At 34.8% G+C, this 14,506-nt stretch overlaps 1 protein-coding gene and 1 long non-coding RNA gene across 5 annotated transcripts in view; one reads left to right on the forward strand and one right to left on the reverse strand.

Annotated features, from left to right (window-relative positions):
- ZNF654 (zinc finger protein 654) overlaps window positions 1–13,266 on the forward strand; it is an 81,557-nt gene extending 68,291 nt beyond the window's left edge. For all 3 annotated transcript variants that reach the window (XM_047722275.1, XM_047722283.1, XM_047722290.1), the window contains 3 exons: window positions 5,050–5,191; window positions 8,690–11,036; window positions 11,618–13,266. In XM_047722275.1, coding sequence (XP_047578231.1) covers window positions 5,050–5,191; window positions 8,690–11,036; window positions 11,618–11,625 — 2,497 coding nt within the window. In that variant the 3' untranslated portion in view covers window positions 11,626–13,266. The remainder of the gene's footprint in view (window positions 1–5,049; window positions 5,192–8,689; window positions 11,037–11,617) is intronic.
- LOC125095814 (uncharacterized) overlaps window positions 1–14,506 on the reverse strand; it is a 62,085-nt gene that overhangs the window by 43,442 nt on the left and 4,137 nt on the right. The window contains exons 3-4 of one of the 2 annotated variants that reach the window (XR_007125957.1): window positions 10,985–11,066; window positions 5,131–6,377 (exon numbers count right to left, since the gene is read on the reverse strand). This is a non-coding gene — a long non-coding RNA (uncharacterized LOC125095814). Of the gene's footprint in view, window positions 1–5,130; window positions 6,378–10,984; window positions 11,067–14,506 lie in introns of those variants that run through there. The other variant, XR_007125959.1, reaches the window with a different exon arrangement.

A 14,506-nucleotide genomic window follows, 5' to 3' on the forward strand; every position in this document is an offset into this window, starting at 1 on the left:
TATAAGTGGGTATAGATTTGGTGTGTCCCTGGAGAAGCTGAGTTCAGGGTCTCCCTACGTCACCATCTTGGATATAAATTCTTAAATATTTAAAAAGTAGCTTGAAGATGGATTTAAATGATAAACTCACTTAATATTCTTACTTTATAGATTAAAATCTTCAGACTCAGAAATACAGGGTCTAGAAACTAGTGGGCTTATGTTCTAGGGGAGTATATTTGTAATTGATTATGCAAATTGGTATTAAAAAGTTTACCAAATAAAGTAGAATTCCAAATGGGATCAGGAGACAGTGGTAGGATGTATAATTTGAAATAGTTTTTGAAGTCTTACTCTTCCTTTCCTTTCCTTCCTTCCTTCCTTCCTTCCTATCTATTAGAAAAGGGGAGGTAGAAGGGGGAGAGGGAGAGGGAGAATCTCAAGCAGGCCCCACACCAACCCATGGTTCAGTATCACAACCCTGAGATCATGACCTGGGCCAAAATCAAGAGTCAGGGCACTTAATCAACTGAGCCACCCAGGCACCCCTAAAGTATTATCATTTCTTGATATGTAGTTAGAAACAGAATATAGTCATGACTATTATAGTAGATCTTTTCCTGTGGGGAAAGGAGGAATGGAATGTTCTGACTCTGGCTATATTAAGCTATTTAAATGGGATATCTTTAGCCTTTTCATTTTAAAAAACTCATAAGTAAATTGGAATCTCAAGTATATAAAACAAACAGAAAGACCAGGAAGATACTCTGCTTTCTTCTCTTGGCTAACCATTTTAATCTGTAAAAACAGAAGAGTGCCTATCTTTCCTGTCACTGGCACCCTTTAAGAATAGAAGCTGGGTATGCAACTCCCAGCTGCCTAACTGTTCCTTTATCCTTCCTTCTGAGTAGGCAGAGTTCTGATTCCCAGCTCTCTTATTTCTTCTACCTCTCCTCTATATTTCTGAATTGCTAGGGTCCTTTTTTGATGCTTCTAAAAATTGATTTCTTACCGTAATTGAAGAGCAGGATTCTTTCCAGCCTATAAGGTCTGTGTGGTCTATTTCATTTTGGCCTTCCCTACAAACCAGCTTAACCTCATCTCCCCTTTTCTGTGGACAGAACCTGATCCACAGCTCAGTTTTGCTCTATATGAAACCAGTGGAGCAAGTTACCAACCCCATTTCTCTCACCACTGCTGACAACAACTACTAGTAATAATAACAGCAGCTACTCGTATATACTGAGTGTTTTCTATAGTCTATACTTTGTATATGCATTCCTTCTTTATTCCAGTAATCTTATGGAGTAGATACTATTATGTCCAAGCCATGCAACTAGTAAATAATGAAGCCAGGATTCATACCCAGGCAGCCTGACTCACAGCCTCTTCTATTAAATACTACTTACTACACACAGATAAAATATATATATATAAAAGCATCTATGTTTTAAGAGTGACTGGAGATCCTGTTATACCCTGCATTCTCTGCAACTTGTCGATGATTTTATTAGTAGTTAGCTACCTGGGAAATGTGTTTGTACACTATATAGGTGCTGTGTTTTCTAAAGGACCCTCTGTTTGAAAAGAAAATGTAAGCTTCATAAACAGTGTTTGCTCATAAGCAAAGAAGACTATCACTGGTTTTCAGGATGTTTATTTTCCTTCAGAATCCACTGTATAAGTAAAACCTGAGAACCCTTTGTAAACTCAGTCAAAATGGAGCTTCATAACCATATCCTGAGATACCTGCTTTGCTTGCTAGAAAGCTAAAATCCATATTGGTAGCCCTTTCCTGGTAAATTTACTAGGATCTTGAGATGACATTTTATTCACCAAGTTTCATCTGAATTAACAGAAACAAAGGGAAATAACATCTCCCTCTTCAAAAAAGAAAACTAATAATAATATTGTATTCTAAAAATGTCTTTTAGGAGTCTCCAACTTATTTTTTGGAGCAAGTTGGAGAATAAATACATACATTTCTAATATGTTAAATATCCATCTGTGTAAAATTGAATGCAATGGAATACTCTCCCATAACTTCCAACTATCGTTTTTTTTTTTTTTTTAAGATTTTATTTATTTATTCGACAGACAGAGATCACATGTAGGCAGAGAGGCAGGCAGAGAGAGAGAGAGAGAGAGAGAGGAGGAAGCAGGCTCTCCACTGAGCAGAGAGCCCGATGCGGGGCTCGATCCCAGGACCCTGAGATCATGACCTGAGCCGAAGGCAGAGGCTTTAACCCACTGAGCCACCCAGGTGCCCCCCAACTATCGTTTTTTATTTTTTCTCTTTAAATCTGTTGCAGAGATATGGCATGTCTTTTTTTTTTTTTTTTTTTTTAAAGATTTTATTTATTTGACAGAGATCACAAGTAGGCAGAGAGGCAGGCGGGGGGGGGGGGGGGGGGGAAGCAGGCTCCCTGCTGAGCAGAGAGCCCAATGCAGGGCTTGATCCCAGGACCCCGAGATCATGACCTGAGCTGAAGGCAGAGGCTTAACCCACTGAGCCACCCAGGCGCCCCTGGTATGTCTTCTTAAATAGTTAATGTGCTTGCCTTCTACCTCTTCCCTTTGCTCATAAAATACCTCTTATTTAGAGTGTCCACCATCATCTCATTCTATGTCTACAATTTCCCTTAATATAGTTCCTTAAGAGACTCCCTCTAAATGCTCTTAGCATTTAGGAATACATTTTTTTTTTGTTACCAGTTTCTTAACTACCAAATATTTATTGCATAAATCGCACAGCCTGGTACTACTAAGACTATAAAAATAAGGAAAGAATATAGGAAATTAGTGATTTATTAAACATATATACTAGACATTTAGACATTTTATCTAGGTGTTTTCACTTACTCTCTCAATTCTTTTTATGTATAAGAAAACTGTGGATAGAGAGATAAAAGCCACATAGGTAGTAACAATATGGAGTTGGGATATATACTAGTCAGTTTGTAAGTGATAGCATCCTGTCTCTAATTAGTTTAGGGAAAAGGTATAGTGCATGGAAAAAATACTGGGGTATGACCAAAAAAGGAGGGGCAGGGATATAGTAGGTCCCCAAATATAACTGCTACCAGGGACACTGATCTTTCTTCTCTGTGACTGACTGCTCTTCTGTTGCAGATCAGAAGGAATGTCAACAGTCTCCAGGCTTCATAGTTTAGAGTTGAGAACATTCCAGGGACTCTGGCCTAACTGGGGTCAGTTTCCTACCCCTGACTTAGTATCTTAAGGATGGTGAGGAGGTTCATATAGGAAACATGGCTACTGGAATTCCAACCTTGTTTAGTAGGACTACTTCCAGAGAAAGGTGGCTCACTGTGAACTGGGTAGTATCACACTGTTTAGTATATAATGTCCTCTTAAGAACTCTTTTATTCCCAGTCTTATGTTCTTGCCACTACTTGCCCTATATAATGTGTTACTGAGATTTACAATGTAGTAATAGTTGGGGGAATAGGACCTACAAAATAGCAATGAGGAACTATAAGAAAGGTATGAAATCAGTAAGAGGATAAGATCTGTTCTGAAGTAGTTAACACTTCAGTTTGGGGTATTCATGAAGGCATTCATGAAGAAGTTACGTGATCAGGACTTTGAAAGATAAGCTCATCTTAGAAATGAGGTACTTTCCAAGTACAGTAAATTATCATAAACAAAATGAGAATAAACAGAGCACATTAACTAATTAACCTCGAAGAGTGCACAGGATTAAAATCCTATCCTTCTGACCCCAAAACCTATGTTTTTGTTGCTGTTAATAGTATATGACATATGGAATACACTGAATGAAAGCATTTGAAAGTCCATTTAGCAACCCCTGCAGAAGTCTATATGTAAGATTAGAGGAGCTAAGGTAGTAGCACTGAGAAAGCATGCTATGGTTGTAGGCAAAAATATAATCGAAATACATAAGCTGTGGGAAATAAATAGATTAGAACCAAACAGGTTTGAGTAACGTTCAGTATTCATTGATTGACCTAGGAAAAGATAATCTGTTTTGCGGGAGTATTATTTGTTCTTGGTGGATTCTGGTGATACACAGCAATTTAAATTGAAATACCCAGGCATGTAAATAGGGAGAGAAACCAGAGCTAGACATTTGAGAGGAAGGTGTGAAAACTGGTGAGATTTTATGTATGCAAAAAAAGTGGGGTTGTGGACTGAAACTCAAGAATACCCACATAGCCAGAAGGAAATGGAAGTAGAATTTTGGTTTTGTCTTCTACGTTGCTTGCTATCATTTTCTCTTTTGTGTTTTCTGTATTGTCTAAGTAGACAATGTGCACCTTCATGATAGTAGTCAAGCTGTCCTTAGACTTAATAGCTATAAGTGTTGGGCTCAAAGTATACTTCTTAGTAAATCACTTAAAAAAATTTCATCAGTTATTTTAATACTTTTTAAAATATGCTTTATGTCACTTGATACATTTTAAAGAGTTATAATTTACTAGCATATGATATCTAAATATATCAGTTATATCTTATGAATTCCTTTGTCCCAAACTCCTGCCTTGACTATATAATTTAAGTGGCCATATTTTAGAAAAGAATCTATCTGTGAAATACTTGAAACATAAAATTTCAGAGTCTAACCTATAATATCTTACAATTTAACTTATAGTACTTTGGGAATCTTCATAGATTGAAAATGAAAAATAATGAACATTTCTTTGCAGAAAGTATACAAAATTGATCTCTGAATTTACAAGTAGGTATTAAAGACCAAAGTTTATTTTTTTAAAGTAGTATCATTAATATTGGTACACAGGGATTAGAATTTATCATGTACTAGAGGTGCAGGTTTGTCAGCATATGATGAGGATTCATTCCTTACCACCGTGTTACCACCGTGTTACCGTTTCTGATCTCTGTTTTCCTCCCAGCTTCTTTTAGTAGCACCCAGGCAGCAGAAGTAGCTTGGAGAGTAACATAATATCCATTTACACCCACTTTGTATACACTCCAGCCAGGGTACTTAATAGAACTAGCAAAAGATCGCTAATATCTGTATTTGAATAAAATGTGTTTTTGATATTTCTCTTTTTTTCTCATTTACAGGGAGTTGATTTTCATATGGAGTAAACTTCAGCTTAAGTCTAATCCTTCAAAACAAGTTTTTGTAGATCAATGCTACCAGCTTTTAAGAACAGCAACTAATGTGAGAGTAATATTTCCTTTCATGAAAATCATTAAAGATGAGGTAAATAGGATATATTTATCCCTTAATTTTAAATGAATTTTAAATGACGGTTCACCAAATCTTGAATCTTTTATGATAAAATTTATTTGAAGGGAAGGAGGATTTTAAGGCCACATTCTCCATGTATTACGTCTTCCTTTCCCCCAACCAACATGGTACTAAGGGTATACATAAGTGAAAATAACTGAAAAAAAGACAGAAAAACTGCCAGTTTGGTGTTACTTAAAATTTAATATGGGAACAACTGCTTCCCTAAGAAGCTGTTACCTCTTTTCTTAAATAAGTTTATCACTTTTAAAACTATCCTAAGTCCTGTTTACAGACTCTTATTTGCAAATGAAATTTGTATAACCACAGGTAATACCTGCTCACTTTCACAGAAAAATATAGTTCATAGTTTTAAATTTGGTGTTCAGATTAAAAAAACAGTGAATTTTGAGGTATTTCTGAAACCTGACACATTTTTAGAGTATTTGTTTAAAGTAATAGTGAAATCCATTACCTGTTTTTAAAAATAGTTCTGAAGTAAGTTCTTCATGGTTCACTTAAAAATGGGAACAGTTGTACATAAGATTCTTAGATAAACATGAAATGGGATCCTGCAGATCTTTTAACTTTTTCCCCTCAAATATTAACAGAACTTTGAATACAAAGATAAGAAAGATAAAGCTACCCTACACTTTAGGTAGCTCCATTTAGCTGAATCTCTATGTGGGTTACTTTTAAATATATAAGAGGCATCCATTAAATAATATATTTTAAAATTTTTAATCTATTTATGCATTTATCACATTATCATGTCACTCATTAGGTGTATGACCATGTAGTGATTATATCCCTCTGATATAAAGTTAGCAGCATTGTATTCAAAGTTTTATACATCTCCTATTTACTAACTGGATTCATAGCTTCATTATTAAATAGTAGAATGTCATTCAAATGCATTGTCAAAGTTAACCTCTATCCCCCTCAAAAGGGAAAAAAAAAGTATGCTATAGAATCCTTTTCAACATTTGAAGTGCACCAGAATCACCTGTAAAACTTTAAAAAAAAAAGTATCATATGTAATTTTTACATAGGATTCTGATTTGCACCACAAGTTGAAAGATTCTTGTTATAAAAAGTTTACAATATAGGTGAAGTTCATAGTTACCATAAAGCTTTCTTATTTTCATATCTAGTCAACCTGAGAATATAAGAGGAAAAATTCAAAGATGAAATAAATATTGGAAAGGTGCTTAATTATACTAAAAACATCTCTACTCATGGAATAAATCATTTATGTGCTCCAGTACTATGAAAAGAGGCACAAACAATGATATATGAGTTCAGAAGAATGAGACATTACAGATGGCATATCTGAAAAGGCTTCACAGAGGAAGATGCTTTAAGCTGGGTTTTGAATGATAGAGAAGGGGAATACTAACATGTAGAGGATTTTGTAGTTTACGGAGCATTTTTGCCTCTTTGTATTACTTGTTTTTCTCACAACTCTCCATCGGCATTAATGTGGGGAGGTGTGTGGGAGATGAGGCTACTCAGACTGAAGGAAGTTGCAGAGTGGCGAGTGGTTGGTAGAAATCCCTAAGGGGCTTGCATGCTGCACTGAAAATTAGAACTTAACTATAAATATACTGGAATTGTTGAAGGATTTCAGGGAAGGAAGTAGTCTGTTGTTGTTTGTGATCTTAAAATTTTAGACTTGGGCAACTGGGTACATGATAATTCATGAGTTAAGATAGAGGATATAGATAGAACTTAGAAGAGAAGGAATTTTGTTTTGAAGCAGACCAGAATTCCCTATATCTGGAAAATCTAGATGGAAATATCTAATTGTAACAGATAATCAGAAATAAGAAATCTGAATTCAGAAAAGGATTCCAAGGTGAAATGATGGATTTTTTTTTTTTTTTAAGATTTTATTTATTCATTTGACAGAGAACACAAGTAGGCAGAGAGGCAGGCAGAGAGAGGAGGAAGCAGGCTCCTCGCTGAGCAGAGAGCCCAGTGTGGGGCTGGATCCCAGGACCCTGAGATCATGACCTGAGCCGAAGGCAGAGGCCTAACCCACTGAGCCACCCAGGTGCCCTGAAATGATGGATTTATAGGAGGAAGCCAAAATCAGTATAACAGATCTGATCCCATTTACATTTGCAGACATTTATTCAGAGGTCACTATAAGCCAGCTTCTATGCTAATGATAGGAGAATATAAAAAAACGAGATACTATTCCTGTGGTTTAAGAATTCAAAGTCAGGGGGTAGGGGTATACACTAAAACAATTATGTATGTGCTTTTTATAAATAAGTATAAACTATTCTTAGTGGAAAGAATAGGGTATGTTTAACTCTGTGGGGCCAGAATGAATGGGGAGAAAAACTTTAAGAGTAAAACTGATTCTCAAAGAATGAACGGGAAATGGATAGGAATTTACTAGCTAGATAAATTGGGATTATGATGCGCAAATTAAGTTCTGCTTATAGAACTGAAGTAATTAAGTAGGATTAGACAGTATGTAAGGGACGATGAAGACATGAGGCTGGTGGCAGGGTAGTGTTCCTCCCTGTCATCTATATTATACCAGATGCAGGCAGTTCACACACACACTTTTAAAGTCATACTATTATTGTCTTTTTCTATTCACAGAAGTATTTATGTCATTCCAAATCTATTTATCATTTGAGTTGGCAATAAATTCAAGTGTAGTTTTCTTTGAGTCATCAGTACAAGTTTCAAAGCTTGAATAATTTTCAGATCATTTTCAAGTAGGTTCATTATTCTGATTTTTATTAGATTTTTAAAGATTGTAATTGCCCTGTTCATGTGGGCCACACTTTTCCTCTTACATGGATAAATAATATTATTTAATAAGTAATATTTTTAATGCGGACTTACAAGTTTCTGTAAGCAATTATTTTAAAAATATAGTTCTTTTTAACATTGACAATGTTAAAATTGATAAATGCTTTAAATACATTTAATTCAGCCTTCTGCCTCAAAATATGAGATGGGTACCTAAAATAAATGGGGCTGGATCTGTTATGAGGCATTTTGTATAATGGTTAGTAAGAATTGTCAAATTTGAAAATTAAATAAATTAGAAGCTAAAATGCTGTCTCTTCCAGATTATTCTCAAGTTAAAAAAGAAAGATTTTACTTAAATATTAAAAATTGCACATTTGTAATACAGCGTTTATTCAGCTTTCATTTCAGAGTTGTATTTTATTTTTTTAAAAGATTTTATGTATTTGTCAGAGAGAGAGAGAGCACAAGCAGGGGGAGCTGCTGGCAGAGGGAGAAGCAGGCTACCTGCTGAGCAAGGAGCCCAATGTGGGACTCTTCCCAGGACCTCAAAACGTAACCTGAGCTGAAGGCAGACACTTACCCGACTGAGCCACCCAGATATCCTCGAGAGTTGTATTTTAAAAGGATAAAAGTATAATAGTTTTTTTTTTTTTTTTTTTACAAAGGTACTTAGTATTATTTTTCCTTTTCTAGGTTGAAGAAGATGGCCTACAGATCTGTGTGGAAATATGCGGTTGTGCTCTACAACTAGATCTTCATGATGATCCCAAAACTAAATGTTTAATTTATAAAACAATTGCACATTTTTTGCCAAATGATTTGGAGATCCTCAGGATTTGTGCACTCTCAATATTTTTTCTTGAGCGCTCCTTGGAAGCTTATCATACTGTTGAAGAGCTTTACAAACGTCCAGATGAGGAATATAATGAAGGCACAAGTAGTGTTCAAAATCGTGTTCGTTTTGAATTGCTTCCAATTTTGAAAAAGGGATTGTTTTTTGATCCCGAATTCTGGAACTTTGTAATGATTAAGAAAAACTGTGTAGCATTATTGAGTGATAAATCAGCAGTTAGATTTCTAAATGAAAGTACACTGGAAAACTCTATAGGTAATCTAAAGAAGGCAGTGGAACAGCAAGGTTTAGATGAAGGGCTGGACTTTCTTACAGACCAGAGCACTGGAGAGCTTGATCCTGATGATATACCTAGAGTGCAACCTAAGGGTCACATTAATACGAAGAAAAATCTTATGGCTCTTAATGTTTCCAAAGTAGACCACAATGTCCCAAGGCATCGGTGTATGTTATGTAACAAAGAATTTCTAGGTGGTCACATTGTAAGACATGCCCAGGCTCATCAGAAAAAGGGCAGTTTTTCATGTGTAATATGTGGTAGGAAATTTAGAAACAGAGGACTTATGCAGAAGCATTTAAAGAATCATGTTAAAAAAATACAAAGACAGCAAATTGCTGCAGCCCAACAAGAGGATCAGGAAATCCCTGCTTTGGAAGAAGTAAATTGTTCAGATACTTTCATTTCATTTGAAAATGGGAATTCTGGTAGTAAACATTTGGAAATAGAGACAATTACTGCTTCCAGTGATGGAAACAAAGAAGTCATTCCTGCACATGTGGCTGAGTTCATTGAAATTCCCGTAAGTGTCTCGGAAGAGGTTATTGAAAACATGATTGAGAATGGAAGTCCTGAGACTTCTTTAAATAATGTCTCAGAGCCTTTGCCTGTATGTGAGGATGACTATGAGGAGGAAGAGGATGAGGAAGGTGATTACGAAGATGACGATTATGACCTGAATCAAGAAACTTCAGTACTCCATAAAATCAATGGAACTGTGTGCCATCCGAAAGACATATATGCTACAGATCAAGAAGGAAACTTTAAGTGCCCTGCTCTTGGTTGTGTCAGGATATTTAAAAGAATTGGCTTTCTAAATAAACATGCAAGGACTGTACATCCAACGGATTTAAATGTGCGGCAAACAGTAATGAAGTGGAGCAAAGGGAAATGCAAATTCTGTCAGAGGCAATTTGAAGATTCTCAACATTTTATCGATCACCTTAATCGACACAGCTATCCAAATGTGTACTTTTGTTTGCATTTTAATTGCAATGAGTCGTTTAAGTTGCCATTCCAGCTTGCTCAGCACACAAAAAGTCACAGGATATTTCAAGCTCAGTGTAGTTTTCCAGAATGCCATGAGCTTTTTGAAGATCTTCCTCTCCTATACGAACATGAGGCTCAGCACTATTTAAGTAAAACACCAGAATCATCTGCACAACCAAGTGAAACAATTCTTTGGGATGTTCTTACAGACTCAAATCCTAATCATCAGGAAAAAGACTCATCTAGTAATGAGAAACAAACTATTAGTCTGCCAGTTTCTACTAGCAAATCAAGGAAAGATTCCACAGAACCAAAGACATGTACAGAAAGTATGGAAAAGAAAACAGATGGTTTAGTTCAGAATGGAAATGAGCATTCTGATGACACTGTTTCTGATATAAGCTTGACAGACCAAAAGATGCCTGACAGAGAGCCAAATTCTGAAAATAATTGTAGTATTAGTGATTTAGTCAATGGACACAGTGGAATAGAGCAGACAACTTTAGTTTCGTCAGATCCTGCTTTGAAAATGGATACAAATAGAATCAGGACAGAAAACGGTTCCATTTTACCCAGTGTTGTACCACAAGAACATAATACCCCGCCAGTATCTCAGGCACCTTCCAAACCAAATCTGACGAGTGAACATACTTCATATGGCTTAATTTTAACAAAGCCGTATGTCAGACCACTGCCTCCCAGTTACCTTGATGAACGGTACCTTAGTATGCCAAAACGCAGAAAATTTCTGACTGATAGAGTAGATGCCTGTTCTGATCAAGATAACGTTTGTAAAAAATCCATGAAAAGATTAAGATGTGGCAAATGCCTGACCACCTACTGTAATGCAGAAGCACTTGAGGCTCACCTTGCACAAAAGAAATGTCAGACACTCTTTGGATTTGATTCAGATGATGAAAGTAAGTCTTCTATCTTCTCAATAGGTCTTTCTGTAGAAATAGAAAATGCCATAGATCTTTCTGAGGTTAAGAAGTTATTGCACAGATGATAAAGCACCACCTCATACATTATTTCTTTTAATTCATACAGACACTGTTAGGTGATGTTACTACTCCTGTTTTATAGATCAGGCAACTGACATTTCACAAGTTAAGTAATTTGCATAGGTGTAGTCTATGAACCTGTGGAAGTCAGAACTTGGACACAGTTTTTCATACTTTTTGGTCATACGTATTCACTGTGTCTAAGGCATTTCTTCAATCCTAGTTTCATGTGATAAAAGTTTTAGAAACAGTAATTGTGATGGACATCCTTTCATTTGCATGCCAGAATATAAACCAAGTGAAGTTGAGCTGCTTTACGGAAACAGAAGTGAAAAGGAACCAGAAAATAATTGAAAGACAAAACTTAGCAAAACAAGATCTTGCCTTTCTACTAATAACAGTATTTTTTTGAATGAGTAAGAGCATAAAGAGAACTCTGACTTAGAATTCCAGTTGAACTATAAAATTTGAATTAACAGACATGTTCTGTTTTACAGGTGCCTGATAAAAATGTTTCAGAAAGATCTGTCGATCAAGCAGTAGTGTGAAAAAAGCACTGCAAGAAATTGCATCATCAGTTTGCTATTTTCCTGATGGCCTTAATTTTCAAGCGGTCTTGGATTACTAAAGATAAAGACAAAAGCACATTTTCTAGAATGAACTCAGAAAGATGTGCTGGTTTAGACTCCAAAAGGGTTATTACAAAACTCCCAAAGTACCAGTTATCCAGAAAACCACATTTTTTAAAAAAGTTGATTACTATTATTGCAGCATGTTTGGTTTCACTTATATGAGAAACGTGTTCAGGCAACTAGTCAGAAAGAAATACCAACTATGGCCTTACAGAAAGGGAAAAGTTAATCCATTATTAAAAAAGGGGGGAAGGGTTGGTTTACAATAAACAACTTAAAAGTATTCTACAAATGAGATTTGTTTTCTTGTCATACATAATCAGATTATGTCCTCCCTTCTTTTCAAACATGGTTTAAAGAACTATTGTTATTTGGTTTATTATAATTTAGAAACTGATACATGAAAATAAAACTTGATTTACCACCATGCTATCCATAGAAGATTGTAACTTGTTTCCAAGTTGGTTGATCAGACAGAACAGAGTTTAATGAATATTATGCCAGCATCGAAAATTTAAAAAACAAACAAACAAAACAACACTTCGCTAATAAGCTCTTAATAGAACCTTCCACTTTCCATTTTTGTAATACCAGTGAATTGTTTTTAAAGGCAGCAGTGTCAGTTAAATAGAAAAAGTACCATCAGTAACTTTGGGGAGAGATGGGAGGAATCTAAGACCATAAAGGCTATCTAATTGAAGGAAAACACTGAATTGCAAATAACTCAATGTGAATAATGGTATAAGCACACTGGGATATTTCTATTTGTATATAGAGTAGTGTTAGGACATTGCTTGATGATTCATAGTAAGGTCCTTTTAGACATTAATGTGAGTTATCTAAGTACAGTCCTATAAAAATAACTGGCTGTAAAAAAAAAATGTCAGCTAAAATCAGGTCAAGAATTCATTGGTTTTATTCAGTTAGGAGAGTTAATTCTAAAATAAGCCATACTACTCATGCTTTCTTATTTATTAGGGATGAATTTGGTCCGAATAGTAATTTTTATATATAAAAGGAAATATTTACACAAAAATTTGCACGGCAGGAACACAGTTAAGATATATTGATGCTTTTATTTTCCTTGATGACCAGTAATTTTCCTAAGGAAGATTTTAACTTACTAGGCAATGAATTGTTAAAACACAAAATGTTTTTTAAAATACCCACTCAGATGTGTTCCACTTGTACATTCTCTAGAAGAGGAAGCTTAAAAAGACCCTTCTTTTACCTGTTAGTGTGTTAATCTATAGCAGGGATAAAATGAACAAAAATGCAAAGGCAGATTCTTAAAAAATGGAGCTACTAATGCACCATGGTCAACCACATATTCCAGTTTTTCCAACTCATATATTTTTGTTCAAAGCAGATAATCTTATTGGATTCTACTATTACAAATTTTTGAATATTAAGCTTCTTGAATGAAGTCACTAAGGAAGGGGATAGTTTTTCCAACATAGCATCCCGACTTTATTAAATTGGGATTTCCAGGTCGTGAAAGATCTCAAAACAAACAAAAAGCCCAATTTTATTATTTATTCATTCACTACTATGCAATTGATAGTCACGAGTCCATTTCAGTCAAATTAAGGTTTTTGTTCTGTTTGTGTAGCCTACATTAGGCTGTGGAATTTACATTTAAATAACAGATAAGTAAACACAACTCAATCAGATTTTTTAATCCTTTAGGGTCAGTTCAAAGGAAAAAAAACAAGAAAAAAAAAAAAAACTTTCTGATCCTGAAAATACAAATACTTGAGTTCTATTCCAGATCAGTATAAAATTCATCATGTAATAAAGAGTCTGGTTGGAAACTAGTTCACTTGGACCATGAAGTTTTTTTGAAATATAATTTCTCCTCTGTACATTTTCCAGAAGTTTAAAATTTACAACTTAATATTTTATCACATTTTTTAACTTTTTATTTTTTATAAGTTGTATCTATTGACAAATCCATGCTGCAAATTATTTTCATTCATTCTGGAGTTCATACCAAGATGTTTTAAACATATTCCACTTGTTAATTTTGTCTTTAATTTGAGGATTTAGTTCTACTTTGGTGTTGCTAAGGGAAAACTGTTTCTGAAACACTTAGATCAAATCGGTTTATACATAATTAAATCAAGGAATGTTTTATAAAAATCTATTTGGCCATGCTGTTCTAAATCTCTTTATATACTTCTCAAATAATTGCTATTGAAAGTATGTGTACATTTCATTATTTATGTCTTATAAAGCATAAGCTTACATCATTTTGCTTTTGTGGGGTGTATAAACTTCCAACAGTTCTAATTTGGGATTCAGAAGAAAAGGAAGCTTTCTTACTCCTCAGATTCTTCTCTTTTACTTTCTATTCCTTCTATTTTGAGGATATGCTTATCTTACATGGACCAAGTTTCAATCCTTATTTTTTTTAATAAAAATTTCCTTCAAATCATTAACTATAAACTTTCTGCTGTTTCAGTAAGGTCAACAAAAGAGCAAATCTGAATTTTTGCTGCTCAGATATTACAGAAAAGCGGGATCTCCGTGGACAAGGACACTGGTACTTTGGGCTTTAGCCATATTCATTTTTTTAAACCATCGATTATATAATGAGTAGGTAACTTATAACATTGAACTTGTGATTCTTTTCAAATCACACTTGAAGGTTCAGCCGTACTCCTTTCATGTTTGGTTTAAACTGTTGTATGGATGAAAAAACCTAAAAGGGATGATAGTGTTTATCTTTTAATTTATTTGGTACTGTAAAAA

Source organism: Lutra lutra, chromosome 1, assembly GCF_902655055.1.
Source record: "Lutra lutra chromosome 1, mLutLut1.2, whole genome shotgun sequence".
In the NCBI taxonomy this organism is placed as follows: Eukaryota; Metazoa; Chordata; class Mammalia; order Carnivora; family Mustelidae; genus Lutra; species Lutra lutra.